The sequence below is a fragment of the Choloepus didactylus genome, chromosome 21 (assembly GCF_015220235.1).
Source record: "Choloepus didactylus isolate mChoDid1 chromosome 21, mChoDid1.pri, whole genome shotgun sequence".
Classification (NCBI taxonomy): domain Eukaryota; kingdom Metazoa; phylum Chordata; class Mammalia; order Pilosa; family Megalonychidae; genus Choloepus; species Choloepus didactylus.
Genome location: NC_051327.1, coordinates 28,389,875 through 28,411,999, shown reverse-complemented (window position 1 = coordinate 28,411,999; position 22,125 = coordinate 28,389,875). Strand labels below are relative to the sequence as shown.

The window sequence follows — 22,125 nt, the reverse complement described above, 5'->3', positions numbered from 1 at the left end:
TTAACATGACTGGAGCAGATTTGTTGCTTGAAGCTGTAAAATCAAACAGATTTTAACCAAATAGTACAACTAGTACATTCTTGAAAGTTCAATCTAATGGAATTAGAATTTACTTCCTAATAGAGAAGAGTAGACTTCCTTCTCAGATTTGGAAAGATAGTTTGGGATTCAGGTTTTTCTTTCCTTAGTACAAGATCCTTTAACTCCTTTAACTGTAGGATGGGCACACAAGTTTTAAAAAAACCTTGCCCTTTAATTTCTAAGTGTATACCTCTCATGCCTGATAAAGGCACCTCAGTCCCTGTAACGTTTCCCTCATCTCTGTTTACAAAGCATCATTTGCAGCCACACATAAAAAAGGAAACTCAGTAATGATACTCTAAGAATACTAAGGATTAAGAACATACGAGCTCAGAAGCGAATGGTCAACCAAGGGTGTGACTGAGTGGAAGGAGGTATATACAGCCCTGCAAGGTCTGACTGAGAGCACCACAGAGATAATGGTGCAAGTTTCCAACAGCTGGTGCATCCCTGGAGCACAGAGCCTGAAGCAACACCCCATGGCTGGCTGTAACTCAGGACCTCACCTGAGGTGGAGCCACCGTCCAGCCTCTGGAGACAGGGACCTCAGCATTCACCTGCATTCACCTGCAGCTGGAGCGGCTGTTGCAAACAGGTAATTTCCAGCTGCCCTCTGCACTCCAGATCATTTGTGGGGCTGAGCAAATGAAGAGATGCATTTCATAACCCATGTCGGGCTTCCTTCTGAAGTTCATAGTTGTCCCTGATCCAGCAGGCATCAGCCTGCATCCATGTGATAAGTGTTGAAGACATAGGAAAATAAATGAGGAAAGGCATTCAGCATGTCTTTTCTTTATAGGGTGGGCCTGACAAATGCAGCACCCCCCCCCCCAATACTGGTCATCTAAGTTTCAAGGCCAGCTTAGAGGCATGTCTGATACCTTGTTCTTTGGGAAAACAATTGGTCTGCGAGGAAACGATCTCTAGCTTATGGAAGGTGAAAACCACACAGGTTTCTACTCAAAGCTAAACGTCTTTAGTTTTCAAATGAAAAACCTTAAATCCATAATGTTGAGGCTACTTTGGAGATGGCCATTTGAGGAACATGCACACACACGCACACGATTTTGAGTACTTGATTGCTAAGTTTAATTCAACTGTTATAGCCAATTCTGCCTTGTAAAAATAACAAAATGTTCCTATCAAAATTACACTGATATGTGAGTACAGGTTTTTTGGTTTTGTTACAGCTCTAGAAAAATGTTGGCACCAAATGCACTAAAAAAAGGTTTAAGGCTTAATAAAAATACAGACTAGTACTTTCTCAAGGCAGCTTGGAGGTTGAGGATAGAATCTAAGAGGTTCTGAATCTTCCGGATAGTGCCCAATGCTGAGAATGTCTTCCTAATACCCACAGACGCCCAGAGCTCTATGCAGTAAATCTCCCTGCGCGTCCCCCAGTGAAAGGACCATGTGGATGGCCCGAACCCCATCCCTGCAGTGTCATGGAGGAGAAGAAAGGGGGAGAGGATGGGAAGAAATGGGAGGCGGAAAGGTCTGTCCTTGCTGCCCAGGGGCTCTCGCTGTAGCTCATGGTTTCCTCATTCCCCAAAGACTGTCCCCATCTCTGTTTTCCTGCCTCCAGAGCAGACATCCCTGCCAGGGCCAGGAACAGGAAGCGCTTTCCTCCGCTGGTGCCAGCAGGGATGTCGGGGAAAGGAACAAGGGTGAGCCTGTAACGCCAACCTTGAGTTTCTTTCTGCAATCCAATGTGGAACATAAATGATTTCCTCACAAAAACATGGTTACAAATGGTAGTGCATTTCCACCATTAGAATATGCCATTGACATTGTAAGTTACACACGTTAATGCTTTTGGGCTTCAAAATCTAACCACCATTTACAACACCGTTCTTAAATGGAGAAAAAAATGGCTAAATTCCAAACAACTTTCTTATAAACGACTTTGAGAGGCAAACCACATGAAAGTTGGAGGCAAGGCGCGTTTCCAGGGTGGATGAACGGGAAGAATGACCGCTGGCTGGCAGAGCCACGTGCAGCCCCTCTGCTGCCAGGGAGAGGTGGTGCTCGGCAGGCATCTCCCACAGGCATGGAGGCAGGGCCGGGGAAGGTCACCGACCCAACTACTGCATGACCGTTTTAATAAAGACGAGGCAACTTCTACCACTTGGTGTGGGCCTCGTGACACCCATCCCAAAAGCGACTACCAGCGAGACCCCCCGTGTTAGAAAGCCAGGCAGGACTCAGCTGTGGGAACTGAGAGTGCAGCCTGAGGGCTGACCGGGAGAAACTTCTGCCTAAAGACAAAAGGGCCACCATCTTCACCAGCCCGTTATCTTCGCTGGAAAGCATCAGAGTCTTGGCCAGTTGTGATTCTGCTGCTAAGCTACTTTCTCTGCTGGCCTGAGGTCTCCAGTCTTCTGCGGAAGGTTGTTTGTGGATATGATCTGGAGGCTCTGCAATGCTTTACAGAGGGTGGCCTCAGCAACCCCTCCTCTTTGGTGTGCCTGAGTGACTTTCCTGGAGAGGCATCAGAAACAGTCATTTATGTGAAGCTGGTACTTTAAAAATAGCTCTTGAGATACTATTCAAGAATTTGAATTGAAGAACCCTAGGTTCTCAAGTATCTCTTCTTCCCATCAGCAGGAATAAAGTGAGACAGAGGAACACATTAATCAACCCCATTGCCTGGACAGACGTGAATAGATGAGAAACGCCCTCAGACGTCAGAGGACCCCTGTGGAAGCACTGCAGCTTTACACATCACTGGTGAAAGCCAAAGACCTCGGTTTAAGGCTCACGAGAGGAACAAGGAACGACTCATGCAAAACCGACATGTCAAGACACGGAAACCCCTCCCTGGGAAAGAAAGGCAGCGACTCCTCTCTGCGATGTTGCCAAGGCTTTAGGGGACAGAGACTGGGCACTTCAGAGGATCAGGATACAAAAATCTTTCAGCAAGCGTTAAGACTGAGAACTAGAGGAAAAGCCAAACTGTCTAGCAGAACACTCCCAGAGTACACTTTAAATGCAACTCTTTGGCTTTTGTTGGGAGCTGCCAAGGAAACGTAATCAGGATTTTCCAGAAAAGACCGAACAAGACACTGGGCTAAGCAGCGGCATGCTCAGGGACCGAGTCTGCTTCCACAAAGGGCCGAAGGTCACAGGATTGAAAGGAGGTTCTTATCCAGCACCCCCACCCCAGCCTGCTGTGTGTTAGTGTTTCTGCTTGTGCCTCATTCCTCTGTCCCAAGGCAATGACTGGCTTTGGTGTCCTTTCAATTGCTGTAGGGTTTGCTCTGTTTCGGACATTTGTAAACGCCCGTGCAGCCTGCAGAACCCTGACGGTCCGAGTGCACAGGAGATCCCGCCGCCTGGGACCATCTCCCCTCCCACCCCGCTGTAGTTCCCTCAGAATCTGGAATCACACATGAGCATGCACCTGGGGAGGTGCTTTTATCCCCACGAAGATGTCTCCTCAGAACCCAGAAGGCACTGTATTTTGCACAGCTGTCACCGATGGCCATGAAAACTCCAAGCAGCTTCAGATGCACAACAAACCAGCTCCCCACCCCCACTCTCTTGGGCTAAAAGAAACTATACTTGATACCCCAGCTCTTGAGTGTCTTGTCTGGCTGCAGGGGAGTGGCGGTGTCCTCAGTAGAAAGAGATGCTGGACTTGCCCCCAGGAGGGTTCAGGACCTTGTTGTGTGAGCGTGGCCGCGGCCCCAGCCTGGGCTCATGGCTGTCGACCCTGGGCATGGGCTCCTGCTCCCAAGCACGGTCTGCTCCTCTCGGGCTGCCTTTCTCATCCCCTGGTGGGGCGCTCGCTGCAGCTGTGGGACAGAGTCAGCACACCACCCCATTAGAGGCTGCCCACACCCCCAAAGTCAAGTGGCATGAATGAACAGTCTGTGTCATGGAGTGGCCTGCAAGAAATTCACATGTTGACCAGGAAGAGGAACAAAAATAAAGCACCAGGTGCAGAATGTGAGCGGGGCAGAAAGCTGGGCTCAGCACTTGCCTCCTTGGTTTAGTCCTGATGAAGTCAATGCTTCTTCCTGAAGGCTCACTCCATTCCCCTTTTCCCACCCCAGGTCTAAAAAGCAAACTTACTCAAAGTGAGCAGGAAAAGGAGGAGGGGGAGCTTGTCTCCGTAGGAGGCCTCGGGTATTTTTCCTCTGGATCCTGAAGGAGGGTGGAATGGACTCCCACATATCTCTGCTGTCCCTTTATGGACACAGGGTCCCAAAGGCAGAAGCAAATGGCCACATCTGCTTAGAGGCGTGGGTGGGACTCAGATTCCGACTTCCAGCCTGGCACACGGAGTGGCTCAGCTCACCCCTGGACACCCAAGCAGGTGGGCCCCCTCCCCATATTTTCCCTTCCACTTCTCATCCTTCTTTTCCTGCCAACTTTCCCCTCGCCTGTGGTTCACTGAGGTTTTAGATCCCTGCCCTTTAGCACAGAAGGTCAGCTACTAAGAAAAGGACTTAGTCTCAGGCCTGGGCTGATTAGCAATGCTAAGAAGTGAAGAAAAGCCTACTGTAATCAATTGGAAAGTTCTGGAAATACCTAAGCCCATCTCCCCGGCCTCACAGCGATAAACCCGACCACGCTGGTTTTAGCCAGTTGACCCAGAAGGGGCGAGAGGAACACACCCTTTTGTTGTCAAGGGGCACACACAGTCACTCGTCAAGAGCAAGGCACTCAGGAGAGGGACAGAAAACAAAAATCTCACCTTGTGGTTCCAGCTTCGGGTCTTCTCCTTCACGTAAGAAAACATGGTCCTGCAATGAGGCAAACAGGTCAGGATGGGATTCAGAAACTTTCTACCCACATTCCAATGGACATGTAACCAGGGCACAAAGGACCTTGGCTTTATTTAATTTTTAAAAGTTTTTTTTATTTTGGACAATTCCAACCATAAAGCAAGTAGAGGGAACGGTGCAGCGAAGACCCACAGAGCCTGCCAACACAGCTAGGACAGCGCCCATGAGCCGTCTCCCCCAATCTAAATCCTGCGTACTGTGCTTTTTCACTAATATTTCAAGACGTAACTCTAAAACAGCCTTAAAAAATATAACAAACAACAAAACCCACAACCATGACACTCTCACATCTGCAAAAATTAATGATTCCACAAATACTAGAAACACAGTATTTGAATTTCTCAAATTATCCTGCTCTTTTAATTGTCAGGTTTTAATCAAGATACAAACGAGGGTCACACACTGCCTTTGGATGCCTGTCTCAAGTCTCTTCTCAATCTCTAGGACCTTCTGCTACTGTCTGTCATAGGGTTTCCTCCTATTTTGCACTGTTCTGATTGAAACCCCGCAGGCCAACCCAGTGCCTGATGTGACCCAAGGCTTGGATGTCTCGACAAGACGACGTCAATGGAGATACAGGCTTCCATCACAAAGCATCACGGTGTCTGGATGTCTCTTGTTGGAGAAGTTAACAGCTGCCAATCGTTGCCTTTATCCATTATTTCATTACAAGTTTACAAAATGGTGTTATTCAAACTCTGTTCTTCCGTCTTCATTCACTAGACTGGAACGCTGTTTTAAGAAAAGGAATCTTTTCTTACGGCTCTTATCCCAAGGTGTGACTCACACAGGAAACACGAGTTAAATGCTTGACTCTGTCCCTCTGTTTATCACTTTTCCCAATGAATAGCTGTTCCTCTGGCTCCTCCAAAGGTGACAAACAAGTTTGTTCTTCATATCACCACGGGCCTGTGAGATCTAAACACCTGGAGCACTGCAGTCCACGCAGCCACTGGACTCACTGGAGGCCCAGCGGCCCTGACTCTGGGCAGCAGCCTCTCCAAAGGCCCTGGGTCCACCCAACATGAGCCTAGCAGCTGTAGGTCATGTCCTTGTCTCTGGTACTGCCAGGTGTGCGCAGCTCACCGCGCACATCCCCTGCCCTGGGCTTGGGACCACCCATTTATTCCATCCTGCTGGGTCAAAACAGACAAGGGGGTGGCTCTCTCCTGTCCCCCTCATCCTCTCCCCGGTCGCACAGACGGCCTGTGCTCCTCCAGACAACACACGTCACTGCAGTGGTCAAGGACGGCAGGCAGCGCCCTCCCTTCGTGCTCGGCCCACTCAAGCCCTGTCCTCGGTGGAGACTTGCCAACTCTTAGGACAGTTCTGGACCAGCCCAGGTTCTGACCGAAGCCAGAGATGCCCCCTCCCCTGCTGCCTTTAATCGCAATTTTACTGAGATATATTCACACACCATACAATCCATCCAGTGTATACAATCAGTGGCTCACAGTCTCACCGCATAGGTGTGCAATCATCACCACAATTTTATAATCTTTTTATACCCCCCACCCCCAAAAAGAGAAACCCCAAAATATCCCATATCCTTTATCTCCCCCTATTACTGACCCCTAGGTATTGATGTGGTACATTTGTTAACAATAACGAAAGACTATTAAGATATTACTGTCAACTCTAGTCCATAGCTTGGAATAGGTATATCCCCCACCATATACCCCTCTATTATTAACTCTTTGTCACAGTGTTGTACATTTGTTCTAGTTCATGCAATAACTTTTTTTATATTTGTACAATTAATCACACTCACTATCTGCCACAAGATTTACGTGTTATACATTCCCATGTTTTAACCCCTGGCCTTCCTTCTGGGGACACACATGGCTCTAAACTTCCCTCCCAGTCTCGTTTTGTTTTCCTCAAAAACTCAGAAGCTCCAGACTGGAAACGAGACATGCTGCGAGATGGCTGCACAGGAGAGACGGGGAGCAAGCCAAGCCAGGCTCCTTGGTGATGAGAGCAGAGATTTTCTAGGCATCAGTAATTCCAGAAGGAGAGGAGGAGTTAAGAACTTGCTCCTCTAGGAAACTAGAAGGTGTCTTCTGAGCACAAAAAGGTGGGGGAGCTAACACGTAGGTTAGGAATATTGTTAGTCATGATTACTCAGGCACTCTGGCAGTGGTGAACCCCTGGGACACTCACCATGCACAGGGAGGAGGGCCTCAGCCAGGGCAGCAGGGCTCTGGCTGTCAGGAGAGCCAGAACTGGCTTTACTCAAGCCTGGGGAGGCCGCGCAGCACTGACCAACACCTGCACAGGCCACGTACAGTCACAGAGCCCGAGGTTCCCTTGCTTTCCACCCACCCCTGGGGGAAGGTGCTCCTCGCGCTCCATGGTGCCCTTCACTGATTCAGAGGTATCAGTTACGCTTTGGCCACAAACCAAAAATCCATGTAATGAAGCACAAGGACTAGACCTTTTATTGGGGGGAAAAGGCCACCGTGCTTCCTTTCCAAAATGAAATACAATCAGTGCAAAATGCCTAAGGGATGGATCCCTGTGCCGTAGGTCCCCTTTACACATGCTCCCACCGCCCCTCGGGAGGCCCAGGGAAGAGCCCAGACCTTCTGTAGTACACGTTCACCACGAGCAGCCATGAGACTGGTTCCTTGCGGGACACTGATTACGTGCTTCAACTTGGCGGGCCTGGGCTGGGGGACCTGATCAGCCCCTGGGGAGGGTGGTGGGCACGGGCGACAGCGCCCTCCGCAGCCCCCCGGGCCTGGGAAAGTGAGGCCGGAGGCAGGCCCCATTTCCTCACCCAAAATACAACTGTTAGGGGAGGCTTGCCGGAGGGAACCGCCTTTTCCCCACCCCCTTATCTTGCCCGGACACTCCCCGTTGCCAGTGCAACTCCCATCACCACCAGTGCGCATACATTGTTGCCAGACACCGTTACCGGAGCAACTCTCGCCCCTTTTCAATCAACCTCCGCACCCTCTCAGAACCAATCCAAGCCTTTAACCTCTACAGCTACCCCGCCCTCTAAATGCCCAATATAAGCTTGTACTCTCCCCTAATAAACTCTCTCTTGGCTTCTTCACCCTAAAAAGAACCGTGTCCCGCCTGTTCCTTTCTCGCCGCCCTCCATACTTTGCACGCCACCCCGCCGGGGACCTGGCCAAGTCCCCCGCCTCGCCCTCGCCTCCGGGAAAGAGCCCCCGCCGCCGGTACCCTCTGAGCAATCCTGGGAGCCTAGGATTTAGCAACCGGCCGCCACCCCCCCCCCCCAGACGAATCAACTGCGACCGCAGTTCCTGCTGCATGCCAGGCGTCATGGGGTTGGAATACACCTCCCAGATGACTCACAGGAGACTCGAAACTCAGTGACTACCAACTGCCTCAGGAAAAGCAACACCCTTCATCGTATGTCCCCTCATAACAGTCACGCCTGCCTTGGAGCTTTTTAAGAAGGTCCCTGGCTCAACGTCTGCTTTCCTTTCACATCTGCTATCTGCAGGCAGAGCATACCTTGGGTTTGTTTGGGTGTGCCAAGGGGGAAGCAGCAGTGATGGGGGACCCAAAGATGTCACTGGTCTTTCCACCAGGAGGGTTCAGACGCTGTCGAACCTGTGCAGGCGAAGATTCGTCAAAGATTCCACTTCCTTTCCCCCCTGCAGAGAGAACGACAAAATGGTGAGCAGCCCGGGACATCCATCTGACAGCTCCTACATGGGTCCCCCTTCAGAGCCCTCCTTGCACACACGCCCTTGTGCCAATCCAGGCTCTAGGCCAAGAGGGCAGGACGACAGGGCTAATGAGGATCCCTGACGACCACGAAAAACCCAACCCCTTTACCTGGGGCCTCTAGTAGTGAGATAGCATAAAATAGCACATTTTCTCTCAAGAGTTTTCCTTAACTGAACTTTTCATGCATTCCTGTTATTCATTAAGCCCAGAAAAAGTTTTTAGTAGACTGAAAATAAACATTTGCTGAATTTTTGGGTCACATGGGGCTCTGAATTCCAAAAGATGCCCTATCCAAGGCATATCTGAAATCTGGAAAATAAAATTTATTCATTGTTCTTCTGACCTCATTCTGCCTGGAACCTTTGGTGACAACTGGGTATATCTGCAAATTGCAGGCAGTTAGCTCTGCTGCCAACTCTAAGTGACTTGCTAAGCCAAGATGGAAATGTGCGCGTCTGAGATGCGACTCGTAATAAACTGATGGCTCAGGCTGGCCGTGAAGAGCAGACGCCTGCGCCAAACAGAGGCGGCCGCCCAGCCCCGCCTGGGTCATTTCTCCCCCAGCACACCCAGGCACGGCTCTGTGCTCAGGGGAGGTGGGGCCACTGGAAACGCGGCCTTGGTGGACCAGGGTTTGTAGCTCACAAGGGGAAAGAAGACACGCTCCAGTAACCAACTGTGTGATGCCAGGCAAGGTGCTTGGCCTTTCTGGGCCCACCTTTTCACCTGGAGATGGGGCAGTGAGAGGCCCCACCTTGCAGGGCCACAGGGACCTTTGCTGATTACCTGAGCTCATGGGGCAAATGCTTAGAACCACGCCCGAGACCCTACTGCTTGACAGACATCGGCTGCACCTTCCACATGCTGATAAAGAAAGACCTTCCAGACTTACCGTTCAGTGAGAAAAAAAGGTGCAAAACAGCTTACCTATCACGCAACTTTTAACGTAAAGGGAAAAGGGGAAATAGAAATTAAAAATGGGGGAGTCTTATTTGCTTCTATCTGAATAGAAAAATAAAGTGATTGACACCCCACTCCCCACAAAAAGGTTACCTGTGGGGATGAGGCTGGGTATGCAAGAAGGTGGTGGGTCAAGCTAGGGGCGAGAGCAAGATGCCCGACATACTCTTGGTAACAGAGTTGTGGTCTTCTGTGTTTTCCTTTTGGCTGTAGAAGTTAACCCACACAGCAGTCACCGCAGGCCACGGGCACCCTGTGAACACCTGGGGTGAAATGCTGGGGCACTCCTGAGGGGAGGGGCTCCCAGTGGGGTGCTCTTGTTGGCCTTATGGGTGACAGAGCAACCGAATGGTGGAGGGGCTCAGGCTGGGGTTCTCTGCCTTCTTGGGGTGCTTGAACGCTTAGGGAATGCGTGGGACCCCTTCCTCAGGAAGATGCACACCTGCATGTTCACATGTCCTCAGCCATAGGCCTCCCTCCCAGGCAGCCTGTACCCCAGAAACCATGTGCTTAAATCCCGATTCATTTCTGCGGATAAACCGGACCTTTGGATGGGGTGACTGCAGTTAGGGCGTGGCCCAAGGAAGCCAGGACAGGTCTTATCCCTACTGCCGACGCCTCCTAGAGAAGTCCCCAGAGGAAGACCCCTTGGGAGCAGCCAGGAGCTGGAGGTCAACCAAACCCAGAAGAGAAAGGAGCAGATGCCACCACCATGTGCATGGCCATGTGATGGAAAAGCCAAGGACCAAGATCACCGGCAGCCAGCCCCGAAGTACCAGTCTGTGGGGGAGAAAGCCTTGTTGAGGCCTTGAGTTCGGACTTCTCCCAGCCTCAAAACTGTGAGCAAAAGTCTCCATCATCAAGCCGACCCAATGTGTGGTGTGTGTTTAGCAGCTGAGAAATGAAGACAATGGGAAACCCTGTGCGCTCAGCCCCGTGCTGGCTGTGCAGGCTTCTTTTCATCCATTTTCTCAACTTTAATAAAAGGTAATAAACGATAACAGTACCCGCCTAGGGGGTTGGCGAGAACAGACAAGTTCACACACGTGCAGTGTAGAGCAGGGCCGGGCTGAGCTGTGGGGAATCATTACCACCATGTGTCCAAACTTGTCCTGACCACTGGGAGGAGAAAACGAGGACTCGAGGCCAACCCCTATGGCACTGTTTATTCCTGGGGGTGCTACAAAGGTGCATGGAAATGCCTTCAAGACATCCATTCAGCTTTCTTACAAAATGAAAGATCAAAGAAACTTAATTTGAAATGTTTGATTATAAGCACTACTCATTCTTAAATTAAAAAAAAAAAAAAAAGTGAAGCATAAGACTGAAAAGTTGCTAAGACCTAACCACAACAAATAATTTTAGCACAAACACCCACGGAGCCGCTGGCGCAGTGCAGCGCCGCTTCCCAGAAACCCTGTGTTCTCTCCCCCCACCTCCTACCAGAGGCCATCGGTCTCCCGTGTCTTCTGGAAAAACCATTACCGCACTTACACGTGCAAATGCTGAACAACCTGTTCTGTTTTTGAACTCGATAAAGAAGGAATTACGCTGTTTGGAATTGCTGTGTCTGGTCTCTATTACTCAACATTTTACTTGAAAGACAACCTTAGTCTTGAAAACTGAAGAAATACAAACTCCAGATACAAATGTTTTAAAACCAGATTGCAAAAGATACACAACAGCATACTGGCAAACAAGTTGGGCGAAACAAGCAGGCATACACGTTATGGGTCAAGCTGCACCACCCCTTCCAAGAGCTGCAGCCAGAATCCGCCAGTGCTGTGCCTTTGGCCCAGCCGTTCCGGTTGGAGACATTTACCCCAGCAGGTGCGCCGAGGAGGGAGGTTTAGGCCCCAGTTCCACCACTCACTAGCCGTGGGGCCTCAAACACAGCAGGGAGCCACCATGACCCTCAGCTGCCTCTTCGGTAACGGAGGTGAAAGCACCGACCCCCTAGAGTTGTAGTAAAGACTACGTGAAAAAAACACACGCAATGCCCTCAGCACAGGTCCAGGCAGAGGCCCAGAAAAGAGTGAACCAGCCATGACAGGAACCATCAGAATTAGAACAGGGACAGCACCTGCAGAAAATCTAAACCAGGAAACCAGCAAAGAACACAAGCCTGTGAGGAAAATTAGAGAACCACCAAGGACCCTCTTTGGTGAACCTTTGCTCGAGTGCTGCTTGGTACATGGCGCACACTCCCGGCCCCCAAGTGCAGTCTGCAGCTGCGCCCTGAATGGAGGGCTGGGGGGCCAAGGCACAGGGAGAGCTCGGGCCTCGGTGCTGGACATAGAGAGCAGTTTCCCTGACGATCCCTCAGGACACCTCTCAAAGGGCCCTTGATGGGAAGGAAAACAAACCCAACAAGAGCCGGACTGTGGGAGGCCATGACTCAGCAAAGGGAAGAGCCACGGTCATCCCGACATCCTGTGCCCTCTCGAGAGCGCCCGGGGATTGTGAGACCTTATGGGACGCACAAGCGGCACTGCCCCCAGGCTGCCCGTTTCCGGGCGCCCAGCACACGCCAGGGCAAGGTGAGCCAGCCTGGCCACCCAGAAACCCAACACTCACCACCGAACACACAACCAACTGAAAAACTAGCTCTGCACCTGCTGTTTTTGTTCCTCCAGGCCTGGTCAAAAAATACTGGAACTCCAAATTAGGGTGAGGCAGTAGTTCTAGCTTCGTGTCTGTGCGAGTTCATCCTCTTTATGACATACCAGCTCCCAGGCCCGTCCTCTTGAAGCTTTAAGGCAGGAACAAACCTTGCTTTCCCTCACGGATACAGAGTAAGGGAAACACTGAGGCACGCACCACTACACAGCTCCTCCACTGGCTGTTCTGCCAGCCAAGGGAAACAGCTACAAACCCTCTTGCACCACAACTACCACAAGGTGAGGTGAGCTGGGAAAAACTGAGCAGACAAGTGCTAGACCAATTCAAGAATTTAGTTTCAATCCCTTTGACGATCTGATAAAAAACAAAACCTCTCCCCAAGAAAAACGTCTAAACCTGCAACAGTGTGTGCATGTTTCAGGAATCTTGTCCCTGGATCCTCCAGGGGTCTGCAGGACAAGGTCCGATCCTTTACCCCACCATGAGCCCCCCAGCAGGAGCTCGGACCCTGTCACGACTCCGTGGTTCTCCATGCCTGTCAAATAGATGGAGGAGAATTCAAGAGTGCTTGGGCCACCTTCAAAAGAGAAAACAAACATTTGGAGGAGACCATTCCTTTATTCCAAGAGGACTTGGGTAACTGCGGCTAATCTGTGCCAGAAAGCCCTGGGAAGGATCAATATGCAGAAAGGGCAGCAGAGAACAAAGAGAGGTTTGCAAAGCCCCTACCTGGGGGGTTTGTCCTCTTGGGGATGTTCTGAGGTTCTTCAGTTGGTCCAAAAATGTTCGATGCCATCCTGTTGGGCCTGCTTGAAGGAACGACTTCTTCTGGACTTCCAAAAGGACTGCTGGAGTCTCCTCCCGGGGGTTTCATGGCCCTGTGTACAGAGAAAACACAGGTTACTGGTGGCCACCCTGCACGCTCAGCGCCCCACAGGGGCCAAAGGCAGAACCAGACTCCACAACTGCCGATGCTGGCACACGGCACACCTCCTCTGGCATCCTAAGATTCCCTCAAAGTTTTCTACATACAGCTTGGTTATACCAAAAGACTTCCAGGTGATTTTAACTGTCTGGTGTCTAGTCAGGAGAGCCAGAGTGAAGTGAACAGAATTCTTGGCACCTGCTGGCGGCCGGAAAGCAGAACATGGAGGGTCCAGCACTGCGGTGGGCAGCCTGGGGGATGTGAACCTGCCTGGCTGGAGTCCCTGATGAAGGGAAGCAGTTGCTTCTCCAGGAGAACGCTGTTTTAAATACCTGGGCTCAAATGAGAAAGGGCTGCAGGAGGCCTTGGAGGCCCCCCATCTGGGGGGCTCAGTGTGGCCCGCTGACCACTCGTCCAGAGGACCGAGGCCCAACGTTCTCCCGGCCCCCAAGCTCAGGGCGGCAAAAGTTCTTGCCCCTGGGTGGCACAGGCAGCTCTTTGGGAAAAGGGACAGCAATTACCCCCTCCAGAATGGCACTGAATCTAGCACCAAATCCCACGCCGACATGAGCTCACGGTTTACTTTTACGGACCTGTTTGACAAACTGAAGGTCTTGAACTGATCAGATCAGATTCAGGGTAGATGCACTCTGAACCTGGTGACTGGACCCTTCTCCAGGCTCCTCGAGAGCCTGTCCTGGACCTACGGACAGAGGAGGGAAGCCCTGGCCCCAGAGCCTCCGGTTTGGCAGTGCCCGGGAGGTGGTGTCCGGGACCGGTGAGGTCAAGGCAGTGGCTCAGCCATGCCCTCTCTGTGCAGACAGGGCCCGGGATCGGGACGTGAGAGACGGATATGGAAAGGCCCAAATGCTACATCTGGGATTCAATATATTATTCTGCATATTTTTCTAAATTTTATTTTTACTTTGAAACAGAATGAAGAAAAGAAAAACTGGGCCAGAAAAAATGTGTGAGCCTAGAGATCCCTGTTGAGAGGCCAAGCGCCCCAGCCAGGCGGCCTGGTAAGCAGGCAGGGGCTCGAGCGCATGGGCCCACGAGTTAAAGGGACCTTTCCGTCAACACCGGCTCGGGTGCAGCTGAGCGCCGTGGAGCTATGAGTCACCAAGTGGCAACGCCTCTAATGACTCCTGCCTCTTGCAGCGTCCCTTCCAGATGTCATCGCAGATGTTCAAAAGTGCACACCAAGGAGAGCGGCATACCCGGCTCAACGGACGTGGAGCCGGCGGGAAAACAAATCCCTCTAACATAGGATAATCCCTCAACAAGAGAAAAAAAAAGGTGGCTGGGTGAAAATCTGAAGAGTGGAGGGTCCAAGGAGAGGGAAAGCTGGCTGGGTGGGCATAGCGGCCACCTAATGCATTTAGGGGAAAATCAAGTGCGAGCCTTATGAGGCCTCCACCCGCTGCCACTGCCTTTAAGATGGCCACCAACTCACGGAACTTCTGATGGATCCCTAGCAGAAGATGCCAAGGAACACTCCTAGTTTTCCCTCTTCAACATCCTAAAAGGAAGATTCTTCTCCTTTTGCCGATATCCTCTTTAAAAATGAACCCCTCCAAAAATGCTGGCATGCCGCAGGGTGCCGGCTCTGCAGCTAACTTCGGCAGCGGAGTCAGCCTGACTTCGACGCTCCTTGTGGGGCTGATTCGCTAACTCCACCACCGCTTCCCGGCGCCAGTGCCGGGCAGTGTAAACACAAAGGGACCCGCTGACTGAAGCAGGGGAGGAGGAAGCGGCCGGCTGCTGGGGCGGCTCCAGGCTCCCTCCTCCTGGAGGCCAGGCCGGCCACGAGGCCCCCCGCAAGGGCTGGTCAGGCCAGGAGCTCACTCGGGTCAATTTCTGACCCCGCTCTCAGGAAAGGTTGAGCGTGAGGGGTTCAGAGTCATCGTCCGAGAGATTAATGCTCCCACTCAGCATTTATATCAAAGGATCTCACCCACATTCCCTTCTGTTTCCCGGTGAACTGTGCCACGGGCGCCGCTCACCCCGAGAGCCTCCAGCCAGCCCTGCCGGCCCTAACTTGTAGACTGGAAGAGGCGCCTTAGGAATTTTTTCTCAGAGGTGCGCTCGGGGCTCCGGGGTGGTCGGGAAACGCGCCCCATCTCCGCGCGCAGCACCGGGATCGCGCCTGCCCGCCCGCCCGCCCACCTTCCCGGCCGCCGCGGACAGCAAGGCGGGTGAATGCTCCACCCACAAGCGCTGGCACTGTCCCCCGTACCACCGCCCTTCCCGGCCCCTTCCCCGCAGGACCCCCTGGGGTGGGCTGCGCGGCAGATGACGCTCTGGGCTCACGACGACTTAGTCCTTAAAAGCGTTTAAGAAGTTAACACGAGCGACAAAAGGAGAAAACCGGATCCGGCGGGGGCGGCTGCCCACTGCGGGGCCTTCCGGGTACCGCTGCCTGCTCCGCACAGGTGACTGTCAGACGAAAACCGAGACAAAAGCCGGAAGTCCAAGCTCCGCGTGCCGAAAGGCCCAGCGGCGCACCGGGCCCACGAGCCAGCTCCGGGCAGTGAGGTCGGCCCTGGCGCCGAGGCTCCGCCGCAGGGAGGGGTGCGGGCAGGCGCGCGGGAGACGGCGCCGCGGCCTGCGGGAAGGGCCGGAGGGTCCGAGTGGCCCCCGTCCGCAGCTGCGGGCCGCCCACGCCGGAGGCCCCGCGCCCCGCACTCCCGCAGCCGCCAGCCCGGCCCGTGCGCACCCCCGCGCCGCCGCACCTGGAGCCGGCCCGGCCGCGCTCGCCCTCCGGGACCTGGAACATGTCGCCGCACCGCGCCTCCCTCAGCCCGCCGCGCTGCGCTTCCCGTGCGGCCCCGCGCGCCGACCCGAGGCCCGCCCGCTCGCCTGCCCCGCCCATTGGCCGCCGGCAGCGTCAGTCAGGCCTCTGCAACCTACCGCAGCCAAGGACCCGCCCCCACGCCGACGCAGCCGATTGGTGAGCGCAGACGCCGCTCGGGCCGTCGGGCAGCAGGCGGGGGGCGGGGGGCGGAGGGAGGAGGCGCGCGGCGCCGGCGCCCGCCCCACCTCGATCCCGCCTGGCCCTGGGGGCCTCTCCGCGCGCGCCCGCCCGGAGCCCCGCGCAGTCGGGGCGCAGCGCCCGGAGCACTGCCCTGTGTCGGGGCTGGACCCCCGGCCCGCCGCAAACGGCCCGGGGCGGCTGGGGCCGGGGAGGGGCGCCCCCAGGCCGCACGCCCCATCGCTGGGCCTGTTTTTCAAGGAGCGTGGGGCGCCCGTCGGTCCGCAAACGTTGGTTTCTCGCTGGCCGGGACGGCGGCGGTCTGTTCGCGGGAGCGCACCGCTGCCCCGGGGGGCTCCCGGCCCTGCCGCGCGGCCCGTGCTGTGTGCGGAGCCGGCCTCGGGTTCATTAGGAGCAGAAGCCCTGAAACCAGGATCGGCCCCGGATGGCACGTCTGCGTCGCCCCGTCTCCCCCACGCCGCAGTTGCAATGCTAAGCCCGGGGGCGGTGTGCATAGCCCGTCCACTGATTTCAGAGGTTTCACGCCCTGGGCGGCTTTATGGGCGCACACTTTATTAAAAAAAGGGCAGAAACAACCATGACTAAATCAAGTATTAGTATGTATTTATGCACAATAAAAACAGATTTACAAGTTGAACTGGAAATTTAAACATAAGAATTTTAACACTTTTATTATATTAAATAACCAAAACACCTTTTATTCCCAAAATTGGTAAAGAATAAATAATATAATTTACAGTATGGTACAAAAAATAATCAGGAAGGACAGGCATTCTGCTATATACATATACACTATATGTATATTTATAATCTATAAAACAAATTCACATCTCAAACAAGCCGAAAACCTTAGATGATATGGCTTACCTATTAAAAGAAACAGCAAAAAATTCTGCTGCCCAGACCAGAAGCCCCAGAGCCGGTCATCCTGCTGTGGAACGTGGGGCATGGGGTGCTGTAGTGCTTCTTAGGCTACCCTCACTTAACAGGACTTGCAAATTACTGCAAGATCAGGAAAGCTTCGACAGTTGGAAAAGGTTTGCTGTGGATTTCCCTCGTTTTTTTTTTTGAAATCCTTCCCTTTTTCCCTTATGAAAAAGTGCCTTACTTCCTCACAAATACATCTGACAGAGCTAAATGTTCTAAAACAATACGACTCCTGTTTTCCTCCCCACTTGCTCCCAGCGTCTTGTACCCATGACTTCTCTGCAGACCAAGCATGGACTCATCGTGGTCCAGGCAAAGCTGCTCTTCAGCTGAGGGGACACCACAAGCACTGAGGCTGTGGCTTGGAACGGTAAGGGCAGGGTGCTGAGACCAGGAGCCCAGAGATGTGGGAAAGCAAGGACGCAGGTGACACATGTCCATGTCCCCACACCCCACTCGACACCTAGAGGATATGGGGACAAGAGAAGGGGGCACTAGGCGCTGCCTTGGCTCAGGGACTCGCCTCTGTATCTCCTGGAGAGAGAACGCCAGTGAAAGTCACAGGGAAGAATTGGGGCCCGAACTGCCACCTCCCTTAGCCAGAGATACTCAGCCTCAACCTTTAGAAAAGATGAATCAGGAAAAAGACCTCAGATGTTAGCATGGCTAGGGAAAGATTTTCCTAAGACACCGATCTCATCTCCATCCTGACATGCTCAAATGCACAAGGGAAGCCATGGGCTCACAGAGGCTGTCCTAACCTCCAAAGGAGAGGTAGCGGGGAAGGTGGGAGGTGTGAGCCTTCTCTGCTGGGGTCTTCTGAAAAGTCCAGCCTTTAGAAGTGGTCTGTTTTTATACATATATATTCATGTGGGCCGGGAGAAAATGCAGCCATTTTTGTTCTGCTACAAAGGATATCATTTTCCCTTTGTCATGGCAAGCAAGTGCTACACCTGCCTGGTTGCTAGAGAAGCAATGGAATTCCCTGGAATTGTGCTGGCTTGATTATGTGAGAAGATTCACCCACCCTCCTCCTTGACCCGCCTCCCCCGGGAAGCCACTGGCCAAATGGAGTCTGTCAGATGCCCGAGCAGGAGGTGCTGCCAAGCAGAGAGCCTGCCTCTCTAGAGAGTTCCTCCCTTGAGATGTCACTGAGTAAAGCCAGGGAACCTGCCCTCCAGACCGACTGGGTGCCCTGTCCCTGAGGCTGCCATGCTGCTTGGTGCCTGGGGCCCGAGGCCAGGGATGCGTGAGGAAACCCTCAGTGGCTGAGCTGGGCCTGGGGCCTGGCATCCTGCAGCCCAGCGAGGCCCGATGCCCCGGGCTAGCGAGAGCTGCGGACCTGTTCCAACTGACAAGGTGTGAAGGTCAGGAAGCGGCTGCCTTGGCACAGGGCGCGTGCTAGTTTAAGTATTCTCCAGCTGGAACGCTGCTGCCTGTACCACTTGATACAGTGGCACCATGTGCCCCTCCCGCACACCTCCAGGCAGTTTTCTTAACAGCCAGGAAGAGCTGCCCACGCTGGCTTTTGTCAGTGACGTTTGTGCCTGGAATTGGCTCGGAAGGGAGGAAGCCACTGCCTGTGCTGACCCTCCTGCTGGCTCTGTGGGGAAGTTTTCAGTCTAGAGGAGCTGCACCCGCTAGAGATGCAGGAGTGAGAACGGTCTCCTTGTGTGGCCTCCGCAAGCCAGTGGGGGGTGCAGGGGGAGTGGGCAAGAGATGGTGGGAGCTTCTGGCGGGTCAAAAAACCCAAATCAGTCCTGGCTGCTGGGAGTTGTTTCGTGAAGGAGCAGGTGAGGGGCGGCACGGGAAAGACCTGCCCACCACCCCAGCCGCGGCTGCCGGCCTCTGAGGGGCCCTCATGAGCTCCACTCTGCAGACTGGACGCGGGACCAGCTGTGGTAGTGAATGGCCACCAGAGGGACATGGTTTGGAGAGCTCTGCCTGTGCCCAGGCGTCTGAGCAGGCAGAAGAGCAGGAGGTCATGGGGCTGAGGCACCGCGAGGGCTTCAGCTTGAGCCTCAGGGCGTGCCCTGACTTTCTGCAGAAGTGGACTGACGTCAGATGCCAAATGTTAACGTGTCAAAAGTTGGAAACCTTATCAGGAGAGTCTTATCTGTAGTCAAATTCGTGCTTAGGGCTCCCCCTGATTCAGAGATGACTTCCCACATCACCTGGAAGAAGCTTGCGGAGGGACACAGGACGGAAACAACTCAACGGGCTCCACGCTACCTCAACGCCTCCTCATTCTTAACACCCAAGAAAAGCAGTTTTCAGTCAGCTTAGCAGGAGTTTTTAAAAAGTCTGTGTGACCTGCATCAGACATGATTCCTTGCTCCCTTCCTGTTAATTCAGTCAGAACAAAACCTCCAGATGGAGAAGCATTAGGCAAGGGTCAGCACCCAACCGAGCCCAGACCAGGTCCTGCTGCCCCCTCCCGCCTGCCCGTCGCTCCGCAGAGGGAACACACGAAGTGGGACGGAGGTCCGGTGGCAAGCAAGCCCAGCGGCATGGGGCCTCCCTGCAGAGAGAGGCGAGGTCAAGGCCCCCACTGCAGTGACTACACCATGGCACTCCCGAGAAAAGGGCCTGGGGTTGCCAGCATGGCAACCGCAGCAGCAGCATGGGCCCAGCATCCTCCCCGCAGATCCCAGCCTGGGACCCCAGGAAGGGCGGGGCCCTGCGCCCACACCAGAGAGCCCGTCCTCGTGCCCTGGGCCAGCGCTGTCCTCTGCCTACTGGAACACGCTGCTCGTTCCCGGACACAGAGGTGCCCCGTTCAGACCATCTTTTGGGGGTGGGGGACCTGAGCTTTGTTTCTGTTTTCTCCAGTTTGGGAGAGGGCCACAGCAGCCACAGCACAGGCCAACAGCCCGGTAAACCCTCCTCCGCAGCTCCCGGGGAGTCCCTGCCACGGGGCGCTGTCACTGGGAGAGGTCGCTGACTGGGGGGCCGCCCCCACCGCCATCCAGCAGCACCTCTCGGCGGCTGGGCTCGGCGATGGACAGCTCCTGGGCCAGGTCGTTGAACCGGGAGATGTAGTCGATGCTGTTCTCATTCATCATGCACGCCAGCTGGGAGTCCACCACCTGCGGGGCAGAGGGCACAGGGGCTGCATCACTGGTGCCTGCTGCTGTCTGCACTACAGGCCACGGACCACCGACGCACCCCGCTAGCGCTGCACTCAGCAGCTGCAGAGACTGCAGAATGGCCTCAAGCATGTGTGACTGCTCATTCTTGACGGGGTGTCTGGAGAGCCGAACATGTGCTGGACACACCCTGGTTGCCAAAACAGACTGGAGAGGGGCTGCAGGAAAGGGAAGCAGCGGGGGTCGTGGAGCTAGATGTCGAGTGGCCTGTGAGCTGCGGGGAACACGGGTCTAGTCAGAGAAAGCGGCAAGTGCAAAGGCCCTGGGGTGGGAACGGGGAAACAGGCTGATGGTGCTCAGGGAGCAGGGCCAAGCGTCCGAGGCGAGGGGAGAGACACGGGCGCTAGCGCAAGTCCAGCAGCACCTCAGGCGCCAGGACTTTACCACGTGGGACTCCTGTCCTCATGGTTCACTGTCTGCCTCCTTTCCCAGGACGGGCAGAGCCCTTGTTTTGCTGTTGCAGGGCCTGGACAGAGTAGGGGCTCTGGCTAAATATACGTTAATGAATGGCATGACAGAAAGAATGGACAAGAAGCCTCTGGCAAATTCTGTGTAGAGCCATGGCATGAGATGAAAGTTTCTACGAGAGATTTCAAGCAAATACAAAAGGAGAGCAAACAGAGGCCTTCTCCCCATGTCTTCAGTACCAGCTCCCACTGTCACCAACCCGTGGCCTCCCAGCCCACTCCTTGCCCCACTGCTTTGCTCAAGTCCCAGCCGTCTGATCACCGTGTCCACGTTTCAGAATGTAATTTTAGAGGACAAAGACCATTTTTAAAATGTAATCACAGCAAATGTACCACATTAATGCAAGATATTACTCATGGGGAAAACTGGGTGTGTGTGTGGAGGGGTGTGGAATCTGGGAGTTTTCTGTGCCATTCTCCTACAAACCTAAAAATGCCCTAAAAACAAAGTTAATACTTAAGAAAATGTAACCACAGTGTAGAGTTCTCAGTGGGACCCTTTGGCCCAACACCTGGCTTTTTTTCTGCCGGTTCCCAGGATGGACCTAACACTGCACCAATGTCAAACATGTCCCCCCCCCCCCCCCGTGCTGCTCTTCCGTGTGCATGCGCCACCGGGGGTCCTGCTGGAAACGCAGCTTCTGAGCCGGCAGGTCTGGGGTGGGGCCGGGCCCTGCACTGCCAAGCCCACCCCCAAACAGTGAGTTCCGGGCTCCCAGCAGTGGGTGCCCGAGCGTTGCCTAAACGCAGGTCAGGGAAGGGACCTGTTGCCACAAGGGGTTCCTTGAGTAACGGTTCTGGGGCCGCCCTGTGGAGGCAGGGGAGGGTCACTGTGTTATCCTGTCTACATGTACATTTGGCTGAAATTTTCCACAGTAGCTCAGGAACATATTCGATCGGGTCATGGCTCAGCTCAGAATTTTCCACAGCCTTCTCGTTCACACCTCTCGAGCCCGACGGTTTGCGTCAGTAGACTGGAAAAGCTGTGGATCCACGGGAAGGTGCTGGGCATAACTTCATTTGACCCAGGGTTCCCCTCAAGTATCTGCCCACAAAGTCTTTGCTGAGTAAGAGCCACGAGCACCTTCAAGTCCTGGAGAACCAGCGTCAGGGAACTGCCCTCCTGGGCTTTGCAGGGCTCCCTGCTCTCGCCCTTGTGCTGTACCTCTGTCCAGGCCTCACAGTGAACCAGACACCTGTTTTCCCTCCTTTGGTAAACGCCACACCTTTGAAAGCCCTGCTATCTCCACACGCCACCCAAACGCTGTTTGAGGAATGCACAGGTGGCTACAGGTCCAGGCCACCGGCCAGAAAAAGGAGGGACGCTGCCTTTCAGCAACAGCTGAGGACCACAGGCCCACCGTGGAGGAGCCAGCTGGATGGGAGACGCTGGGTGAGGTCCTCTACTGTAAGGCTACCCTGATGACAACTGCTTAACTGCCACCTGCTCTCCTACGAATGGCCACAGCACTTTACAGTGAGCACACTGAGCACA

General features: G+C 53.9%; 2 protein-coding genes across 5 annotated transcripts in view; both read right to left on the bottom strand.

The window, feature by feature from the left end:
• Window positions 1-1,146: 1,146 nt before the first annotated feature.
• JPT2 (Jupiter microtubule associated homolog 2) lies at window positions 1,147-15,912 on the bottom strand. Its single transcript, XM_037814961.1, has 5 exons — window positions 15,828-15,912; window positions 12,897-13,045; window positions 8,367-8,509; window positions 4,784-4,832; window positions 1,147-3,878 (listed from the first exon to the last, which is right to left on the bottom strand). The coding sequence occupies exons 1-5, from the start codon at window positions 15,869-15,871 to the stop codon at window positions 3,700-3,702; spliced, it is 564 nt and encodes a 187-aa protein (XP_037670889.1). The 5' UTR covers window positions 15,872-15,912; the 3' UTR covers window positions 1,147-3,699.
• Window positions 15,913-17,067: 1,155 nt separating this feature from the next.
• Window positions 17,068-22,125, bottom strand: part of CRAMP1 (cramped chromatin regulator homolog 1) — a 66,873-nt gene continuing 61,815 nt past the window's right edge. For all 4 annotated transcript variants that reach the window (XM_037814106.1, XM_037814104.1, XM_037814105.1 and 1 more), the window contains one exon: window positions 17,068-20,103. In XM_037814106.1, coding sequence (XP_037670034.1) covers window positions 19,939-20,103 — 165 coding nt within the window. In that variant the 3' untranslated portion in view covers window positions 17,068-19,938. The remainder of the gene's footprint in view (window positions 20,104-22,125) is intronic.